The sequence below is a fragment of the Phocoena sinus genome, chromosome 10 (genome assembly GCF_008692025.1).
Source record: "Phocoena sinus isolate mPhoSin1 chromosome 10, mPhoSin1.pri, whole genome shotgun sequence".
Lineage (NCBI taxonomy): Eukaryota > Metazoa > Chordata > Mammalia > Artiodactyla > Phocoenidae > Phocoena > Phocoena sinus.
In genome coordinates this window covers 67,720,739-67,742,492 of record NC_045772.1, presented here as the reverse complement: position 1 = coordinate 67,742,492, position 21,754 = coordinate 67,720,739, and the positions used below count along the sequence as shown (strand labels likewise).

Here is a 21,754-nt window from a genome sequence, read left to right as displayed (position 1 = left end):
TAGGAGGGAAAAGAGAGAGAGGAAGGAGTCAAAATGATGCTCAAATTATTGGCCTGTGTGATTAGTGGTGTCATTCCTGGTTTAGAGAAACTGGTCTGGGGCAGAGATTATAAATTTAATTGTAAACCTGCTGAATCTGAAATGTCTTAAATATCCAAGTGAAGATGTTCAAGCATGCAGGCAGATATACCATTCGCAACACTGAAGAGAAATTTGGGCTGCAAATAAAGACCTTGGAATCGGGGCCAACTCTACAATTTGCAGGGCCCAGTGTAAAATGCAATGCAGGGTCCCTTCTTCAAATAGCCTCTGAGGTCCATCAACTGCTTTGTCCTCCTCCCAACAATTTGGAGGACTAAATGCTCTGGATGAGGGTGGGGAAGTTGAGCCAGGTATCTCCCCTTGCCACAGCCTGTATTCTCCAAACCACATCGAGGGACACCTCCAAGAGATTGCAATTTCCGGGCTTCCCTGGTGGCACAGTGGTTGAGAGTCCGCCTGCCGATGCAGGAGACACGGGTTCATGCCCTGGCCCCAGTCCGGGAGGATCCTACATGCCGCGGAGCGACTGGGCCCGTGAGCCATGGCCGCTGGGCCTGCGCGTCCGGAGCCTGTGCTCCGCAACGGGAGAGGCCACAGCAGTGAGAGGCCCTAGTAACACACACACACACAAAGGGATTGCAATTTCCATGCTAGGATGCACTTGCACAGGGAATGGGTAAGAGGCTCATCCCTACCAAGTCGCCCACTAGGTGGACTGTGGCACTGACAGTCCAGGACAGCTGCCGCCATGCCCTGCCCTAAGACACCGTGGGTGCACACACATGACCCTGACTTTCCCGGTGCCTGTCCCGGTGCCTCCTGGTCCTGTGGTCCTGGAGCTGGGTGGGGTGAGGAGGAGAGTGGGTGGGGGCTGAGGTGCCAGAAAATGGGCGGAGCTGGCAGCTGAACTTATCCCAGGGAGGCAGAGAGGTGGTGGGAGACATGCTCCACTCTCCCATTAGACTTCACTTACAAAACAAAAACCCAAAGGTAATGTTATTAAGAATTTCAATCGGGCAACCACAGAGTATTGAGCCCTCAGGCATTAAGCCCTTCTGAGTGCAGGGCCCTGTGTGAACGAACTGTTAGTATGCCCATGAAACTAGCCCTGCTTGGAAAAGATAATAAAGTTATAAGAATGAATGAGTTAAGTAGGGAAAAATGAGAAGAAAAGAGCCCTAAGGGGACTTCCCTGTTGGCGCAGTCATTAAGAATCCGCCTGCCAATGCAGGGGACGTGGGTTCGATCCCTGGGCTGGGAAGATCCCACATGCTGCAGAGCAACTAAGCCCGTGTACCACAACTACTGAGCCTGTGCTCTAGAGCCCGCACACCACAACTACTGAAGCCCGCGCCCTAGAGCCTGTGAGCCACAACTACTGAGACGGCATACTGCAACTACTGAAGCCCGGGCACCTAGAGCCTGTGCTCTGCAACAAGAGAGCCACTGCAAGGAGAAACCTGACCACCACAACGCACAGTAGCCCCCGCTCGCTGCAACTAGTGAACGCCTGCGCACAGCAATGAAGGCCCAACACAGCCAAAAATAAATTAAAAAAAAAAAACGGAAAGAGGCCTGAGGACGGAAGCCAGAGAAGCACCAACATTTAAGAGATGGGCAGATAAAGATGGGCCATCCTGTGGCCAGACAAGGGTTGCAATTAATCAGAAGACCAATGAAGGAGAAGATACTTTGTCTCTGACCCCTGACTTGGTAAAGCTTTGCAAGCTATCACCTGGCCACAGATTGTTAGGCACATTTTGTTTCATAAACTATTCATGATATAGTTGATAATTTTTCAGAGTCAAGAGTGTGGTTCTTACCTAGGCCTATTACCTCGATTATTTTTGAAGCATATGTTACTCAGCTGAAAAAAAAATAAAGCATGAAAGAAGCTGCAGGAAATAAAATAGATTAAGTGAAAGAATGGAATTTACTAATAATAGACTTACAGCTAACCAAAGTAAATAATTCATTTCCCTTCTAGCAACAGTCACTTTACATATAAGGCAGCAATGTTTCTCTGCAACATTTATCCAGCAAGAAAAATGTAAACTCTAAAATCTGTGAAGAATTTCAAATGAGCATTGAAACCTGTTGCAAAATCAATCACAAGTGTTTTCTAACTACTAATTAACCTTGAGCAAAGCCTTAGGCCCTAAGAACCGGACTATTTGATGAAAGAACTGTGGCAGGGAGTTGGTAAGAATTTTAGAGCTTAGAATTGGTGGGGAGAAAAAAAGTGATTTTTAAAAATGGATTTAGAAATATCTCTGGAAGTGGTTTATAAAGTGGCTAAGAACACAAATTCTGGAATAAGCTGCTTGGGTTTGAATTCCAGCTCTGTCACTTACTCCCTGTGTGATTTTGGACAAGTTATTCAATTGCTCTGCACCTGAAAGACTGGTAACAACTCGTAGGGTCCTTATGAGGATTAAATGACTGAAAGTAAAACATTTAGAACTGTGCCTAGCACATAAAAAGTACCATATGCATTTGTTAAATGAAAATTGTGAACATCAATCATGTAACCAAAATACCTCTGGAATTTCTATTTTAGTAGGTTCCATAAGAATTGGCGAAAGAGTTCACTAAAAGAAAACAATCTTTTCTCCTTCTCATTTTTTTTCTTCTTCATCCTCCCATGCTTTTTTCCCACCCTCCTATCTTCAGAGTACTGTATTGGTTTCTCTTTATATTAGAAATAATTTTTTCCCAAAAGTTTCCTTAAGAAGTAAGTATAATGTTTCCCGGATATTTTCTTAAAAGTAATTTCCTCATGTCTTATCATGCATATTCATAGCTGTTTTCCCACTCCCACTTACAGTTGATCTCAATGTTTTCTTTCTTTCATATGAAAACATCAGACGTAAGTATATAGAATAAAATGCACAGTAGATTTAGTGTTATCTGAATATTTATTCTAATTATCATAACAATTCTGAATTAAGTGGAAAAAATATAAAAAGTTTCAATAAGTGTCAGGGGAACAATGAATATAACAAGGATTACAAATACACCTTCTAGCCCTTTTGAGAAGTCAAAATGGACCCATCTGAATTCACCAGCTTCTTTGAAAAAAGTTCTGCGGATGCACAATCCCAGGAAGCCGCAGTTCAAACTACCCCATGTATCTTAAAAGCAGAAATCCCTTTGTATTTGTCTTACTGTTCCCTCTGGCCTCCAGCATTGTGTTCTTATACTCTCTGCCTCAACTTTATTTCAGTACTTTGTTTCCTCTGGTTCTGACGTTTTTTCACAGTGCTTTATAATAATTTACACCTAACCCATAGTGGAGGTCTTCACTTCTTTTGCCTTTGTGATACCGAGGATGAAGTCTCCAAGGTCCCCGTACGCTGCACGCTCAGCTATTATCTTCCGACCACTCCCTGTGCGCGCTCCTGCGGGCGGGGGTAGGTGGCGCTTCTCCAGCCTCCTAACCTCACTTGAGGCGGAAATCCTCCTGCCTTTTGTGAACGTGTTTCTTTAGGTCTCGCTCTCTTGGTCTTTTTTCAGTTGTTTCTCATCTACGAGTTTGACCTCCTCTGTAATTGACCCCTCCCCATTCCCCTACAGAATACACGTTCCTCCACTTGGAGTCAGAGTAATTGATACCTTAACAACATCCTCCATTGGCCCCCACTTCGTCTTTAAACACCATGCAAACGCGCTCTCCTTCAGGGTCCTGCCTGGGAGCTCCAGCAGCGTTTCCCCCCTCTCTCGTAACAGATGTCAAAGAGAGCGAGGCTCCGGACGTGTCCATGTATGACCTTGGAACAGAAAGCTGCCTCGTTTGGAGGCAACGTTCGGGGGAACCCTGCCCACTGCTACCCTCGCGTGCTCTCGCCTCCCCCTTCGGCGAGTTCAGTCGCGTGCACAACGCGGGCGCCGGCTACTCCCTCTCTTCTCCCGACTTCCTTCTGAGAGCCTCATAAACCGGGGGAAGTTCAATCATTCCTCAGCGAGCCTCGGCGCTCACTGGGCATGCTCAGTGGCCGGGCCCGGCTCCGGTGGCCAGAGGCTGCCTTGGGCTCTAGGGCTCGGGTCGGCGGCCGCTTGGGCTCGGCTTCTCCGAGCGCGGGCTGAGCACAGCGGCCCCTGAGCCGGGAGCGAGACGCGCCCCGCCGTCCCCGCCCGGGCGCCGGCCTCGCCCGAGCGCCGTCGTTCCGGACCCCGAAAGCCCCCAACTTCGCGCCAAGTTCCGAGCCGCCTCCGGGGGGGAGCCATGCAAATGATGACCAGGGACGTTCTGCTAGAAATGGAGCTGGAGGAGGAGGACGACGACGATGGGGATATCGGTGAGCCGTGGGTTCCGGGGGTGAGCTGACGCGGGGCCCCGCGTCCGCTCCCGAAAGCCCGAGCCAAAGTGGGAGAAGTCGGGGACTGCGCGTGGGCGCCGCGCCCTCGGGAATGGAAGTTGGCGGGGACCCTGAGCCGCTCAGAGGAGCTCGGGTGCGGGGGGCCGTGGGGGTGGGGGGAAGCCCGCGCCGCCCGCCCGGGGCCGCAGTGCGGCTGCCTCGCGCCGCTGACCGGCGGGCGAGCGGGCGGCCCCCGGGAAAGCAGGGGAGGCGCGGGGTACGCGTCGGCCCCTAGGTCAGTTTCCGGACGGGCGAGGGACGCGGCCCCTGAGTAGTCACGGTAGATACTGGGACGCCCCCGAGCGCGGAAGTCTTGACTCAGAAAAACAACTTTTGGGTCATTTTCTCCGGCTCGAACAGGCGTGGGCGGCGAGCCCGTGGGCGGGGTTCGGGGGAGCGCGCCCGGGTTGGAGAGCAGGGGTGTGACCCGCCTGAATCCTCCTTAAGGTGAAAGCAAACGGCGTGGCTCTGGGACGGAAGGTTGGGCCTGGGTGGGGCGGCCCGGGAACTGATTTGTGGCCGCTGGGCGCGGGCCGGGCTCCTTTTTCTATCCGCAGCGCCCGCGGGGGAACGGATGGGAGGAGGAAGCCCTTAGGCTGGGTGGACCGCAAGGCATTTCCTACCCGTCCAGAGGGCCCCGGTGCCCCATTTCTGGTTAAAAGTGCTTAGAAAGAGTGGACAGAACGGAGGGAGAGCTGTTTAAGAGTTAAACAAACAAACGGAGTGGGAGGAGGTGAGGAAGGCGAAAGCAATTGGAGCAGTGGGGAGAAAATCTGGTCCCTAAAGAGAACACTGTCAGGGAATGATGGCATATTGGGTCCGTCCGGAAGACGGGCAGTTAAATTACTAGGCAGACTCCGACTCAGTTTCCTGGACGCCAAATCAGTTTTAAAAACGTAACAGTTCCTGCTCATGTGCTAATACTTTTCTCTAATATATGCTTCTCTAATACCTTCTTCTCTATAACTTTAGAAGTAATTTTAGGAGATAGATGTGGGTTTTCGTTCACGTTTTAGGTTCTGCTCATTTTTCTGGTTTTTCCAGCTCTATTGAGATACAATTGACATAACAATGTGTAAGTTTAAGGTGTACAACGTCTTGACTTGACACATTTATAAGTTGCAAAATGATTACCACCATGGAGTTAGCCAACACCTCTGCAACGTCACTTAATTACCATTTGTTTTTTGTGGCGAGAACATTTAAGATCTTCTCTCAAAGTATAAGATACAGTATTATGAACTCTAATCACTCTGCTGTAAATGGATCCCTGGAACTTATTCATCTTCTAACTGGAAGTGTACCCTTTGACCAGTATCTCCTCACCTCCCCCCGCTCCCCCCCACATTCTACTGTTACTGTGAGTTCACCTTTTTTATAGTTCACATATAAGTGATATCATACAGTATTTGTCTTTCTCTGCCTTATTTCACTTAACATAATGCCCTCAAGTTCCATTTGCTTGTTGTTGCAAATGACAGGATTTCCTTCTTTCTCATGGCTGAATAATATTCCATTACATATATATATATATATATATATATATATATGACACATCATCTCTGTCCATTCATCTGTAGACAGACAATTAATGTCTTTCCATATCTTGGCTATTGTAGGCACTGCTCATTTAAATCCAAAAACAAATTTAATAGAAGGGATTATACTCGATGGTTTATCATTACCTTTCATTCACTTGAGAACAGTTTATTAGGTGTCCATTCTTATGGAGGGAGCAAATAGTAGTACTCTTTTTTATAGGAGAGAAAACTGACACTCACAGGTTCATCTGCCTAGCTTCTCACACAGCTTATTAAGATTCAAACCCAGGTTTTCTGACTTGCAAGACCTGTGCATACTGATGCCCTTTTCAGCGGGTCACTCCAGCTGTCAGATAATATATAATGCTACTATTTAGCAGGCTGCGGTAGTAAATCATGATTGCATACAATATAAATCATAGGAACAAACTTTAAAAAGTTACAATAAAATTAGCACAGTCTGTTTCTCATAGGAAAACACTCATCTGTTATGGTGAGGTGTCACTGTTTACACTGACAGTTGTAAATAAATAAGGGTGAAAACCCAAATGGAAATTGAAGTAAGCAAGAGACCTTGAGCTTTGTTCCAACCTGCCATCAGTAGATCTCAATTTAGAAAGAAAACTAACTTGGGCTAGTTTGTATTGACCTGATAGTTGTATCAAGTCAAACAGTATAGATATATTTAAGAAAAAGTTAAATATTTCTACTCTTCTTGCATCCCACCCTCCATAGTCTACTGAAATTAATACTTTTGTAGTTGTAGGATTAGGTGTTGGGAGGCAAAAAATGAGTAAGATGCATGCTTTGGCTGTGGAGAGGTGGGTTCCGTGGAACCAGCCATTGCAGTAAGTGCTATTATTGAGGTACATACACAGCCGTGGAGGAGGATGGGAGACCGCTGCAAAGAAGAGATTGTTGGGCCAGGTGCTGAAGAAGCAGGCAGGCATAAAGGGTAGGAGGAGAGTCTGGAGTTTCAAGTATTGCCTATGGTGGAAGGGAGCAGTCACGAGGCTGGGAAGGCAGGGGGGTGTGGCACCATGAAGAATCCTCCAAATGTTTTAAGGGTTTTGGATTTTACCCTGTAGGTGATTTGGAGCTCCAGAAAGGTTATACGGAAAGGAGTGATAGAATCAAATTTGCTTTTGAAAGATCTCCCTGGCAGTGCATTGGGAAATGGGTTGGAGAGGGGAGATGCTTGAGGTAAGCCTTTCTGGTAGTCAGGTTCAGAAATGGCCTGCAGTGGCCATGAGAATAGAGAGGAGTGGGTCTGAGAGCTCATGAAAGAGGCAGCATCTCCAAGGTCTTGGAGATCGAATGTGTCCAGCAAGCAGAGAGGAGCCTGGGATGACTCTTGGACTTGAGGGCAGTGGCAGGTGGAGGAAAACAGATGTGCAGGAGGGGAGAATTTTGTATTGTTCCAACAAGCCTTACATTCCTCTCTGCTTTAGCTCAGACCATTCCCCTTCCCAGTAATACTAGACTCTCCTCTTTCTCAGCAACTCTCCCTCCTTCTAAACCCGTCACAATCCCAGGAAGCTATTGTTCCCTCTAGCCCAAAGCACCCACCGATGAATGCTCACACCCCTTATTTTTCTGTTCCATGCAATTAGCATTCACGTTGTATTTTTGCTATTCATTATCTTTGCATTAATTAATCCCCCCAACTAGAATGTAAATTTCTTGGGGACTGAGACTAGGTCATGCAAAATATCCCAAATGTTGTAGACATTCCATTACTATAATTTAAGAAAATTCTCACTTCCTCACCCTCTAAAATGAAAGCTTCTCAAAGGCAGCTGTTTTGTGTACTTTCTGTTCTAAGCTGTGTCCCTAGTGCTTGGAATGGTGCTTGATATTCAGTGGAAGCCAAGCAAATCATTGTTGAAAGAAAGAATAAATGAATTACTTTGAATAATTAAATTATTTAAGTAAATTTATTTAATTAAATAAATAAATGAATAATAAACATAATGCTTAGTGGTTTTTATGGCCCTCGTGGAGTTCTCTTCTTTGGCACCTGGAGATGCCCACAGTCATCTGCTATAAAAACGTTGATTGTACATACTCTTCCAGGAACTCTTCTAGGTTCTGTGTCCCTGACCTCTGGAACCTCACTATCTAGGAAGGAAGCAGATATATGAATAGATATTTGCAGTCATCTGTGATTAATGCTGTACTGTAATCAAGATGTGTACCGGGGTCAGTGGTGGTACCAAGGATAAAACATGTAACCTTGCTTAGGGGAATCCAGGATGGCTCTACAGAGGCAGTGCCTATGTCAGCCCTGGAGGAATAACCAGATAGGTGAGGGAAGGAGCTAGAACAGTAGTGTCCTGAGCATTCCTAAATGTTCCCTGATTTCTCAACAAATCACCCTTGATGATGCCCTTGCCTTATTTGCTATGACAGTTGGCTTATATGTAAATGGTGTGTGTGTGTGTGTGTGTGTGTGCATGTGTATGTATATATATGTATGTATTCTTTACCAGGGTATGACAGCTAAAAAGCAAAACAAAGCAAACTATTCTTTTTTTTTTTTCTTTTCAAAGCAAACTATTCTTAAAGTCATTGTCTTGGAACATAGTCAGTCTTATTACCCTGTTGCATAAACCTTTTGTTATTTTCAGTTTCAAATCCACAGTCACAATTTATCTTCCTATTCTGACTCTCAAGTCATATAATTGCTTTCCAAAAGGTTCACCAGTCTCATCTTACAAGTCTCATTATTCTTTGGATCTGACACAAACAGAGCTCTAAAAGAGGAAAAGAGTTCTACACACGCCCCCCACCCCTTTTTTTTCTCAAGGGGTTGTAACAGTCACGTATGTTGATTGCTGTATATTTGTTTTTTTTCCTCTTAGAAACCAAGAAATTTAGACTAAAAGCTCCTGTGAAGATTTCCCTCAGAGATATTATTTAAATTCTGACATTCTTGGGGGAAGTTTATACTATACTGTTAAGAATTCCACAGTCAGGCTTTAAGTTAAAGGATGGTCTTGAACTCTCAAAGCGTTATTTGTAGCAAGTTAGATTAAAATCATTGTATTTTATAGAAGTTTCCACTTAGCTAATACTTAAGGTTTTCTTATGTTATCATACATATCAGTTAGTGTTTTGTATTCCAGTCAATTCAGTAAATCTTAACAAAACGTATAGTCTTAGGGGGAGAAGTGCTATCTTATTTCCCTTTGTATGCTACAGCCTACGTATAGTAATGCTTTTCATATAGTCCCAAACATTTGTTAAGGGATTGTTTTTTAGATTGTAACAGGAAGCTTTGTTTGCTGTAAGATTTAAGCTGCTTGATCTCCTTTTGATACAAATCATTCAGGGCTGGGTCCGTGCAAAAATCACGATTTTTAGAACAGAAAAACATCATTTCCAATCACCTTCAACCAAGGAAACGTACTTCTTGACTGATTGGTAACTCATATGTAAATGTAGAGATTGTGAGAATTTAATACAGTCAAGCGATTGTCTTATGCCATTATTGCTTTTCTTTTAGTTTTGTCTTGCTTTTTTAAAGGCAACTAAAATTATTTAGCAGCCATCCCAAGGAGCGGCCAGTTTAAATACTAGGTGAAAATGTCAACAATAGAATATTTTGGACATGTACCAAAGAGCAATCCAAATACTATTCAGCCCCAAATCAGATAGAACGTTTGCACAGAAGACAAGTTGAAGGGTTAATAGGCAACTTTCTCTGCCCTGGCTACATGTCTGAATACTAATTGAAAGAACTTGCTGCAGTAAGTTATTCAGCAGCCAAAAATACAAATGAAAGAAAATATACTCTTTTGTGAAGTCCAGATGTTGCTTTTATATTTAATGCTTTCAATCTGAGACATTGAAACTCTACTATTTCCTACATTATTTAAAAATACAAATACTTGAAATTGGGGGAAGAAAGGATATTAGTCATTAAAATTCTCTTTTCTATAATTTTTATTTTAACTTTGGCAGAACTTTAGCCAAAGGTCGAAGTCATGTAAATAGATGTTCTTTCACAAAGTACAATTATGCAAATTACAGGCTTGTTTATAAAGCTTGTTTTATATAAACTAAGATTGTGTTTACATAATTGATTTTTTTATGATTCTTCAGACATTCTATCTAGACGTTTGAAAAATAGTCTTTGGCTTTGCACAGACAGGGTGATGGTTAGATTTTTCTTGTGGCATCCCATAGACACAGACTTAAGCATTAAAAATTTTTTTTTTCTGATTTCTGCAACGTTTTTAAGAAAAATTATTCCCCACTAAATTAAAAAAAAAATACACCCTCCCCACGTATAAAACTCAGACCCTTAACATTATTTTCAGTGTTTTATTATAATTTATATTATGATTTTAAACAATTGCATTCATTTGTTGTATCATTTTATTTCCTTCTACTGTTACTTATTAAACAATTCCTGAATGCTCAATCTGTGTAAAACATAAGATACTTTTTTCTAAACAAACAAAAGAAAAAGCAACAAATAAAACCCACCTTTGTTTCTAAGTAATACAAATAGTGAAGAAACAGTGTAAGCTCACTGATCTTAGATGCTACTTAGGGAAAGTAGATTTTAAAGACTGAGTTTCTTGGTTTCTTTGGGGAAAGTTAATCCCTAAAGAGGACATTTGAAAAACAAAACAAAAAGGAAGAAAGAGCCTGTGAAGGCTGTGCTGATGGAGAACTGTGAGGAGGGAAGGAGACAGGCCTGCAGTCAGAAGACCTCAATTAGCGGTTGGCTTTGGCACCTAGAATCTATCACCTGGGGCAAGTTTCTTGGCTTCTCAGACTGTATTTTCAGCCATGTGGGGTTGCTAGGAGGATGCAAGAAGGCATGTACAATGGGGGGTGTAGGGCCTTTTCACTCACACTACCTGAGTGGCAGTTACAATATCACCATCATAATGAACTTTTTTTATTTAAAAGCAGTCATGGGAACTGCTACTCTTTTTTTTTTTTTTTAAACATCTTTATTGGAGTATAATTGCTTTACAATAGTGTGTTAGCTTCTGCTGTATAACAAAGTGAATCAGCTATACATATGGAACTGTTACTCTTAACCTTGGAGAGCTCTAAGTCCTTGCCTGGTTTTGTATTGCTCTGTGTCATATTATGCATGCAGGAACTGTCCACTAAGTGTCAGGTTAAGGGTGATCATGACCGTGGCTGTGCTGCAGACACATGTACTTAAAGATAAAGGAGTTGAAGAATAGCATGTGCTTTCTGCAAAGAGATAATTACTGAGTGTGCTTTCCTATACTCTCACTGATCTTCTGACAGAATGACAGGGTTATTCAGATTCCAGGAAACCTATTTCAGGGGGAATCTCTTTCAGGGAATCTTAGCGAAAGGTTCCAACAGCTGACACTTGGCTCCCAATAAATGGCTCATAAATGTAGGGATTGTGTTTCCATTGGTAGCACATGTGGCTTATCCCATCCTCCTAATTGCTGTCAGGCAGTTCTTACCAAGTATGTATGCCCCCATGTGTCACCATGTAACTGAATGCATAAGAAGTGAGGAAGAAGACTTTTTTTAAGTAAGAAGTGAATAGCTTTTATTACAAATTGAGCCTTTAGAATATCACAGGAGAACTGGGGAGAGAATGATTGATGATGAGATTCTCCATTGTCACTACTGAATTGTGGAAACATGGAGGGTCATTCATAGTGTTTACCATTCAGTGGAGAGAGGGAAGTCACAAGGCAGTGAAGGGAGATTGTTGGCCTGGTGTTAAAAACCTTTGACACGACTTTGACATCCTTCCCACCACCGCTTTCCCAATTTCTGATCATTGTATATATGCAGGCACTGTCAGTCTTGGCCACTCATCCTCTTAATGTCTTCTAGAATTGGAGATTATCCTGCCTCTCTCAGAGGGGACCTTCTCAGCCCCTTGTTGCCTCGGCATACTCAAACCCCGCTCTCAGAGGACTGGGGGATGGATGCCTTGGGAATCGACATCCACTTGGATCTGGAGGGAAGAAGGAGAAGCGAGGCCCCAGGGATCCCCACCCTCCCCCAACAAAGCCCTGGATAAGTGTAGGTATTAGGGATCAGGTGAAAATGATCTTTTCTTGAGGTTTGGATTTGCAGATGAAAACCTGAATTTCATTAGAGGCATTTATACTGGAGGCAAAAGAAAAGGATGACTCTCCCCTGTGTTGGAAGATCATTTCCACCGTCTGTTACAGACAGCCTCACCTTGGCCAAGGATGTGGACCTGCGTCCTGTTGGACTACGAATATCTGTGGTGAGGGAGAAAGTGGCCACTCTGCTAGCCTGTGGTCCTTTTTACTTATCCATGTCAGCTCCTTCTCAGTTGAGTCTGTTATCTTGCCTCTGTCTCAGTACTTTTGTCAGACGCTTAGCCTGGGTCTGCAGAGGTGGAGGGCACCACTACTTAAACTTGCGTTTTAGACAGGTATAAGTTCAAATTCTAGTCCAGACATTCACTAATTGTGTGACCTTGAGTGATTAACATAACTTTCTGCTCCTCTGTAAAATGGAGCTAATATTAGAACCTACTTCAAAGGTGATTGTGTTAAAAAGGACGATTTTAAAAAGCTTACTTTGCAGGATTGTGGTGCCTGATACACTAAAAGCCCTCCATAATTATGAGCTAATGTTAGGATTATAGATAGCTGCTTTTACCTATATTTTAACTCAGACATATCTCTTTTGCTTTTTATTAGCAATTTTACCATTCTTCCACTTATATAGCTGTCATTTTTTGTCGTTTTCATTGAACTGTGAGCATCTTGAGGCTGTCATCTCAGCGAGCAGCTTAATGCCTGGCACAGCATAGGCGATCAATACAGTTTTGTTGAATGAATGAGTAGATGAATGAAAGATATTGACTATTGAAGAGCTATGTGCTATGATTGGAAAGGTAGGCCTTTGGATACAGATCAACCCTTGGACAGGTTCATAAAACTTCGGAGCCTTGGTTTCCATATTAGAAAAGTGTAGTAGAGATAATAATACAGAAAGGGTAATGATACTTTACGGAATTGTTATAAAGTTTAAAATTAACATATAAAAGGATGAGGAACGGTTCCAGGCACATAATAGGCCAATAAATAATAGTGACAGTCCTGATAAAGCAACTAAAAATGGAGAAATGTAAGTGACTGGCATAACCTAAGTTGGATTTTCCAGTAGATGGATTTCACAATAGAATTGTATCATCCCTTTGAATATATATAATTTTAGTAAGAAAGGTAAGAGAATGTAGGATAAAGATTCATAATGAAATTTAAATGATACTTTGATAGCCTTTACACTAAAGAAAATGTGTGAGAAATAGGAGCATTTCTTAATCTAGCAAATTTAAGATTTTGAAAGTATCTTTTATCAAAGTCTAAAGGGTAAAGTTGATATTGATCATGTGAACTTTTAATGAAATAAACTTTTAATAAAATATGTAGTTTTAAATAAATATGTTATTTTGCTTATCATGTGAACGGTCAGTTCTTTTAAATGGGAAAATTCTAAAATATTTAATTTGCCTACAAGACTAAAATGTCTGTTCATTGAGTTTTATTGAAAAGTTTGAAGTAAAACCTGTTAAAAGAGACGGATGTGATACGGATCAAAATGATAAAACAGAAGACATGAACACAGAGAAATTGCTACCCTTATGGTTTGAATTGTTTTGAGTTTAGTGATATAAAAAAAATAATCCATACCTAATTTGCAAAATAGGTATATGAAATAATGTTTCTCATTTTGTAAGCTTGAAGTTTGGGAATGATTCAGCCTACATCAGTTTGTTAGAAATTAAACACTGCCAGGCCCCCTCTAGCAGCATCAGACCTAAGAAAAGTTAGACATTCCATTCCATTTGGGTGGGTGAGAGCAAAAGAAAAGGAAGAAGGCTCTTTTTAATCCCCAAATACAGTAGAGTTTAAGGTTATTTGCTTTATAAGTAAGTGAAGTGAAGTGACTTTTCAGTAAAAGCCAGAGTTACATCCTTCAGTTAACTGCACTTAGAACTGCAGTTCCTGTTGTCCCCTGGGTTTCAGCCTATCCTCCATCCACAAGATGCCAGATTGTCTCATATTTCCTGCCTCCATTTAAATTTAGGTAGTATTTAGTACTCACTGGGTACATGCTTCTATAACAGGCATATTGCAGCTTACAAATCACAGAGGAGATGTAAACATGTCTAACAGGCTTTGCCATCCACTCTAAGGGTGAGCAACACAGCAAATGGCTTTTGAGCAATGGGGTAATCATGGTTTTCCTGAGGGTTACAGTTGCCTAAACTGTGGCTAGTGGCTTGTTTTATACTCCCAAATACTTATTTTGAAGAGTTCAGTCACCATGCTGACTGACTTACTTGGCACACACACAGAAATCCCTTTGCAAGCTGATCATGGAATTGCTAGCAGTGGCCTTCCTAAATCAGGTCTATTGCTTTTTTAAAAAGTCATGTACATAGAGATTTCATTTAGCTCAGACCACTGGCTTGATTTCATCTCACAATCTTTATTAATTGAGTAAATATTTTCTGAAGACCTCCTATAGGTCACGTGCTATTTAAGGTCTGAGGATACAGAACCAGGGAGAGAAGATCGCATCTTCGGTGGAGCTTATATTCTAATAAGTGATCAACTAAAACCCAGAAATGCATGTGGAAATCCATTCGTTTACCTAATGTCAGTTTAGCACCTTCTCTGTGCCAGGCATTGTGCTGGGCACTAGGAATTTAATACACAAGGCAGAAGAAACGGCCTCTGCCCTCGACGAGTAGCCATGCTGGCAGGGAAGACAAACATGCCCACCGATCACCAGCAAATTATATGTAAAGATTGTGAAAAAAGAGACAGAACCAGGATAACACAGCCGAGGACAGAAGTGGGGTGTATCCAAAGCCGGTTCAGGGGGCCGGGCCCTCCCTGGGGGATGGCTGACAAGTACAGCTGTTTTTCTCATAATTCTAAAAATAGCATGGACTTAGACTATAATCTTTAAAAAGCAGGTCTACAAGAAGGCTCAAGATGTACATTAACCTGTAAAACGCCGCACGTGTTTTCAGGCTCACAACTTCAGCTGTACTGTGGGAATCCTCCACGCAGGAACTTTCTTTGTATTGATTTCAGTAGCTGTTAACGCACCTTGCAAAGGTGAGCAAGTAGCATTACTGCTGTACTTTCGGTTCTGTGCCTCTTCTTTCCTTGGTAGATGGGCTAAAATGTCAGCACTGCATTGGAAAGCAGCAAAACTTCGTGGGTCACTCCCAGTTCCTTTCTGTCTGTCTTTGTAGCTCAGTGTAGCATAATCTTCTAACTGAAGTTGAAGGAGAAGGTGAGGTTGGGTGCAAGCAATTCTGTGCGTTTTCCCTGAGCTGTCAGAGGAGGATGGGTAGATGGGGGTAGGTACCTCTTGTTCCTGTGCTCCATCTTTTCCTCTCCTGACTTGAACGGGGCGGGGAGCTAACAAGAAAGAATGCCTTTTCTAGATTCTCAGCCAGGAACTGGTTCTCTGGTCTTCCTGCACAGGTCGCTGTGGGGTGTGACTCATTCCTGTTTGGAAGTGACTGACTTTGGCTGAGAGTCATAACCAAGCCCCTGAAGCATGAATCAGAATTTGTGTGATGGTGGAAAAGCCCCACAGAGACCCGGAGGTGCTCCCTCAAGAATTTCTCCCCTTGAGAAATCCTAATACTAGAGAAACACTCTCTAAACAATAAGGTCCTACTGTATAGCACAGAGAACTGTATTCAATATCCTATGATAAACCGTGGAAAGGAATATAAAAAAAGACTGTATATATATGTGTAACTGAATCACTTTGCTGTACAGCAGAAATTAATACAACAGGGTAAATCAACTATACTTCAATAAAAAAATATTGAAAAGAAAATAAATAAAAAAAGAGAAACACTCTCCAGAATTCCTTCACTGTGAGTAGCCAGTACCCTGGTATTAGAGTAATATGGAAGATGCAAGTTAAAACTTCTTTTGTTTTCAGTTGATAGGGCAGAAAGAAGCAGATGCAAATTGTTTCCATTTACTCTTAAAAAATCCTGTTATTTTTCTGTGTTAGGATCTTTTCATACATGACTGAAATCTAGCAGGCCATATGACTGTATTGTTAAACTTATTGTTATATCCATTACAACTAATTCCTTTCAAATGGAGCCTGTTTTCCTTATAAATGCCATTGAGATCAAGTATAAGAGATCCTGTCATTAACCCTTTGCCATGCTTTTATCTGAACCCTCCATTCTAGTAATGTTTATTTAGTCCAGTGGTATTTTTTTAACATGTAAAAGGCATATTTTACATACTATAAAATGCACAGTTCAGTGTTCAGTTTAGTAAAATTTGACAATTCTGTAACCACCCACCCAAAATAAGACAGAGGACATTTTCATAGTTGTTTCATTTCAGGCTGTCACCACCCCGCAATCCAGGCAAACACTTAATGACATTTACTACCATAAATTGGTTTCACCTGTTCTTAAACTTCATATAAATGGAATCATAGAGAATATAGTCTTTTGTGTAGCTGCTTCTTTCACTTGGCATAATATTTTTGGAGATTCATCCATGTTGTGGGTATCAATAGCAGTCTAGTATATTTTTAACTATAAGAATATCTGGAAAAATATTTTGAATTACGTCTTAACGTATTACATCTCGGATAAGGAGCAAACTAACAATACTTAACCTTTTAATTCTATTTTTACTCTAAAGTCAAGTACTTTTTGGTCTTAGTTATTTTCGTGCTTTGTAATCTTTTTAGAAGCTCATACAATGCCTTGCCTGTAATAGGAAATTGGCAGATGTTCTCTTTAAGTTGGAAGGGAATGTATGAGGAAAATTAACTCGTATCTCATTTTATAGAAATTCAGGTTTTAACTGCCCTGCTGTGGTGTGAAACCAAACAGCACATTCATTCTGGGCACTGGTCTGATGATTTTACTGAGTGTACTCATCCAGAGTGGACCGTTTGTGGGCTCTTTCCTCCAGTGTAAGGAGTTCAAGTGTAATAATAATTCATTTTTCCAAAAGGTCAGTTCTTACTGATTTTTTTTAACTGGTAAAAATATTCTAAACAGATATTATTAGCCTCATTCGGTAATTGAAGAGCTCTGAGAACAAAAACAGTAACAGTGACCTATCCAAAATGAAGGAGCGATTCAGTGTTGGTGCAAGATACTCGATTCCAAAATATTTGTTCTAGCACATGTGTTGCAAGCTCCCAGAGAAGTTATTGACACTGACGTTGGTTTCCTTTAAGAGTGACTCATGATTTCTTGAGCCTGGTTTCCACTATTAGTCATCCCCACTGCTTGGGTTAAAGCAGGCTGTTAGACTCTGCCTGGATTCCAGCCTTCACAGTCCCCCCACCTGGCCCCCACCCCCTTGATTCCCACCTCCTGGCTCAGCCACTCAGCAGTCTCTGGAACCAGTTCTGACTCCAGGCAAGCAGGATTTTATAATTCAGCCTTTAGTATCAGTGCAGCATCAACCTTGTGTTTGTGGTTCAGTTCAGGTAAGTTGGCTTGTCCTTTTTTCCCCAGTTGCCTAAACTCTTTTCTCAGAAACATGCCTAGAACATCAGTATCCCTAGTTCTTCAGGTCCTGTCTTAGTCCCATCAGTGTCTCCTGATAGCTCTCATGCCTGGGAAGTGAAGTCCTTCCTCCCGCTATGTGGTGCCCCCTGTCCCTCGCCAGGAGCAGACTGTAATCATGGCCTGCCTGTGTCCCCAGATTTAATAACGTGAGCTGTACCTCTGTTCCTTTCTTTAGCTGTGCTTACCAGTGGTACCTTAAATCTTGGGCCCTAAATTGCCATCAAGCTGTATTTCTTTTCAGTCCATTTCATTAGTCATGCCGTGCTGGCTGCTATAAGTGGGGCTGTGAGTAAGAGTGGGATACAGTTTCCTGCAGTAAGAGGTAGGAGACTTAACTTCAGCCCGGCACCTAAGAAAGATCAAGTGTTTACTGGAATGTGGGCAAACCACCTCCTGGGCAAGGAGGAAATCTGCGCCTGGCAGTAAACAGTTCTATTCAGAAGCAGTTCCCCAGTGCTGGGAAGGGCCCTAGCTGAGCATCGGGGTAACTGACCCAAGCTGGTACTCAGCTGCGAGTGCTGATGGCCGTGGCTGGAGACCTTCCTTCCCCGTTCTTCAATATGGAAAAAAGATATTTTCCCAATCTTGTGCACGTACAGCTTTAAGAAAAGTACCCTGGTCACAATTTCCAGTATTTGAAAATATGCTGAGAATCCAAAAAGTAGAGAACCACTCTGAGCTTTTTCCTTCCCTTCCTGATGCCAGTGGCGTTTCTGAACGAGCATGCTGGTCTGCTTCCACATATGCCTTGGTTACCACATCCTTTGGCAGGTGACCTGCCTCTTGGTTCCTGCACTGGGCTAAGTCCAGGCATTTGCTTCCAGGCCTCCTTCCTCCCAGGCGGCCTCTACAGCCTCATCCTGGATCTCCCCTGGGTCAGGCTGACTGTCTTTGGAAATGGCAGAGACTGTATATGATGGGGAGAGGGGTCTCACCTGCCTTAGGAGAGGGAAATTAGCTAAGGTGAACGCACAGGCAAGACGTTCCTAACCCAGCTGTGACAGAACCTAGAAGATACCAGGTTCACGTTTTAATTATTTCAAAAAAGCGATAAATGCCGTGAATAGGCCAACTACATGAGGTTGATTGTCAGACTTCTAATAGAGCTAGTGTGTGTCCCTGCCATTTGTTTTATTAAGCTTTATGAGTTTTCACATGTGAAGTTGAAAGATTGAGAAAGGTTCCCTTCAGAATTTAAAATTTTATACAATAAGTAAGGTTACAGTATTTCACAAACCTTTGAAAAAAGCTGATTGTGACTACTGACTTTTAATCTGCAACTAGAAGAGAAATGTATATATTAATCAATATTTTGCAAACATGTAGAAAATCTGTCGTCTGTGGCTTCTGTATACTGTGTTAATTTGTTACTTTATTTGTCCACAAGTAGTAAGAGATTATTTGGATAATAAAATAATTATGGTGGCACATTGCTTTGTAGCTTTCTGAAGTCTAAATGAATTTATTGTACATAGGAGTCACCTTGACCATGCATTCTGAACTTTTAAAAGCACCACTTTCTTAGTATTAACCCAGTCGTGACCATCTGGAATAAAGCATTTTATTTTTCTACGTATCTCTCCTCAAATATAAAGCAGTGATTGAATTTACCTGCTTTTTGGTCTTATTAGAGATGTTTATAGATACATACATATTTTAGTGTAATTCATTACTGCAGATTAAATGGGAGAGATTCAGACATAGTACAGATTGTCTCTCATTTAATCTCCTGGAAATGTGCAGTGTAGAGAAATACTTAAATAACTTAAATCGAAGCTCATTTTCTTGTAGGAGTGGTATATAAAAAAGATTAGACTAAGGGTCTTTTGTCCTGTGTTTTATAGAAATAATCACAAATACTGTAATCCAATGTATAAAGCTTTTCCTGTAGCTTAAAAATTGATTGGACAGGGAAATACAGTAACCATATAAAATCATACTTGATTTTTAATGACAGAATAGTAAAAGTTTCTGTTCATGTTCTTCATGATTCCTGCCGTATTTTTATTGCAGCCATTAGAAGATGAGTGAGTGAAAGGCTTGCAAGTGGGAGGGGTGGGTTTCGAAAGGGCTCTTTGAAGCCGCGGTCCCGAACCTTTTTGGCACCAGGGACCGGTTTCGTGGAAGACAGTTTTTCCACGGATGGTGGGGGTGATGGTTCAGCCAGTAATGAGAGCGATGGGGAGCGGTGCGGAGTGGCAGATGAAGCTTCCCTCGCGCGCCTCTCACCTCCTGCGGTGCGGACTGGTTCCTAACAGGCTGCAGGCCGGTAGCGGTCAGCAGCCCAGGGATTGCGGACCCCTGCTTTAAAGAGCAGTTCTGTGAGGCATCTTTTTTTTTTGTTTACGGTACGCGGGCCTCTCACTGTTGTGGCCTCTCCCGTTGCGGAGCACAGGCTCTGGACGCGCAGGCTCAGTGGCCATGGCTCACGGGCCCAGCAGCTCCGCGACATGTGGGATCCTCCCGCACCGGGGCACGAACCTGTGTCCCCTGCATCGGCAGGTGGACTCTCAACCACTGCGCCACCAGGGAAGCCCTGTGAGGCATCTTTGAGGAGGCTTGTGGGAGTCTGAGGCACGGAGGATGGCCTTTTTTTTTTTTTTTTGGCCACGAGGCTCGTCTTGCAGGCTCTTAGTTCCCCCACCAGGGATCGAACCATGTCCCCTGCAGTGGAAGCACAGAGTCCTAACCGCTGGATTGCAAGCTACCACCTGGGTTCTTAACTTAGGTCTGTAGATCGCCATGGGTGGGCTTGGAGGTGGGAGACTTCTTAGATCCCCTAAACTGTTTGGGAAAAGGTTTTATTTGCATATTTACAGGTCTCTGGAATCTGTAACTGTCATCAGATTCTTAAGGGGCTTCTTGATCCAAAAGGACTGAATTGCCAGTTCAGTGAGACTGGGACAATTATGGTACAGAACTCATGAGTTAAAGTTTGTCAACTGTACATAGCTGTAAAATCGCTAGCACTGCTGCCTTTTGAAACTGGAAGTCTCTTTCCCTGTGCTGTCACCATCCACTCCTGCACTGATATTCGTAAGCCCACCTGCCTTAAAATGTGTGCATGACAATGGCTTCCCTTACGTGGCTGTATTGGGGGAAGACCAGAGAAGGAATAGAGAATGTTCTTCTTCTTATTATTTTTTTAATATTTCTTGACTTTTGACTTTGTTTTAATTAGGAATCTTTGGTCACAAGGGACAGAAAGTCAAATCAAGTGGCCTGAATAATCAAAAGAATTTATCAGTGCAATAAGTGAAAGGCTCAGGGGTAGTTTTCGTTTCTGGAGGCAGCCTTGCCCACGGGTCTCATGGAAGGGACTCCCAGCAGTGCCAGCTCTCCCCTTGTAGCTGAGGGCAGTGATGGTGTCCCACCTGCTACCCTACTTTCACCATGTCATCCACAGAAAGGAAGAGTTCAGGTAACTTCTCTACCCTAGAAATCCCAGCAAATAGCGCTGATGGGATTGTATGCCCACCCCTGTAACCACCATTGTGGATGTGAATTACAGGGTATGTTGATGAGCCCTCGATGAGAGTGGAGTTACTTAAGCCACATAAATGCAAATGAGGAGTATGTACATTTCTTTTGAACTTTTGTATTGTTACTTTCTAAAACCAAAACTGGGGTGAAATAATCTGTCGGTTCAGTATACTGAAATGTAATTTTTAATAGTTTTATGTTCACTTTTCTTTTAAATTTTATTTATTTATTTTATTTTTGGCTGCATTGGGTCTTCGTTGCTGCGCGCAGACTTTCTCTAGTTGCGGTGAGCGGGGGCTACTCTTCATTGTGGTGCGCGGGCTTCTCAGTGTGGTGGCTTCTCTTGTTGTAGAGCCCAGGCTGTATGCATGCAGACTTCAGTAGTTGTGGCACACGGGCTCACTAGGTGTGGCTCGCAGGCTCTAGGGCGCAGGCTCAGTAGTTGTGGCGCACCAGCTTAGTTGTTCCACGGCATGTGGGATCTTCCTGGACCAGGCCTCGAACCCATGTCCCCTGCATTGGCAGACGGATTCTTAACCACTGCACCACCAGGGAAGTTCCTGCTTTTCTTAATATAAAAATTGGAGTCATATTTCTGTTGCTCTGTCTTAAAAACAAACAAAAAATTAATATTGAGTTTTTTGGGGGGGCCCTCATTAGAGCCCTCCTCTCTCTCCTTGGGATGGTGGTGTTAGCAGCTCTTTATTGAAAAGATATTTCCATGGCTTAATCTGCTTTTT

At 42.8% G+C, this 21,754-nt stretch overlaps 1 protein-coding gene across 4 annotated transcripts in view; it reads left to right on the top strand.

Annotated features, from left to right (window-relative positions):
• The first annotated feature begins 3,907 nt into the window (after positions 1-3,907).
• ANO6 (anoctamin 6) overlaps positions 3,908-21,754 on the top strand; it is a 216,556-nt gene continuing 198,709 nt past the window's right edge. Inside the window, exon 1 of one of the 4 annotated variants that reach the window (XM_032644953.1) lies at positions 3,908-4,340. In XM_032644953.1, the coding sequence (XP_032500844.1) occupies positions 4,268-4,340 (73 nt within the window). In that variant the 5' untranslated portion in view covers positions 3,908-4,267. The remainder of the gene's footprint in view (positions 4,341-21,754) is intronic. The other 3 variants (XM_032644954.1, XM_032644952.1, XM_032644955.1) reach the window with 3 other exon arrangements.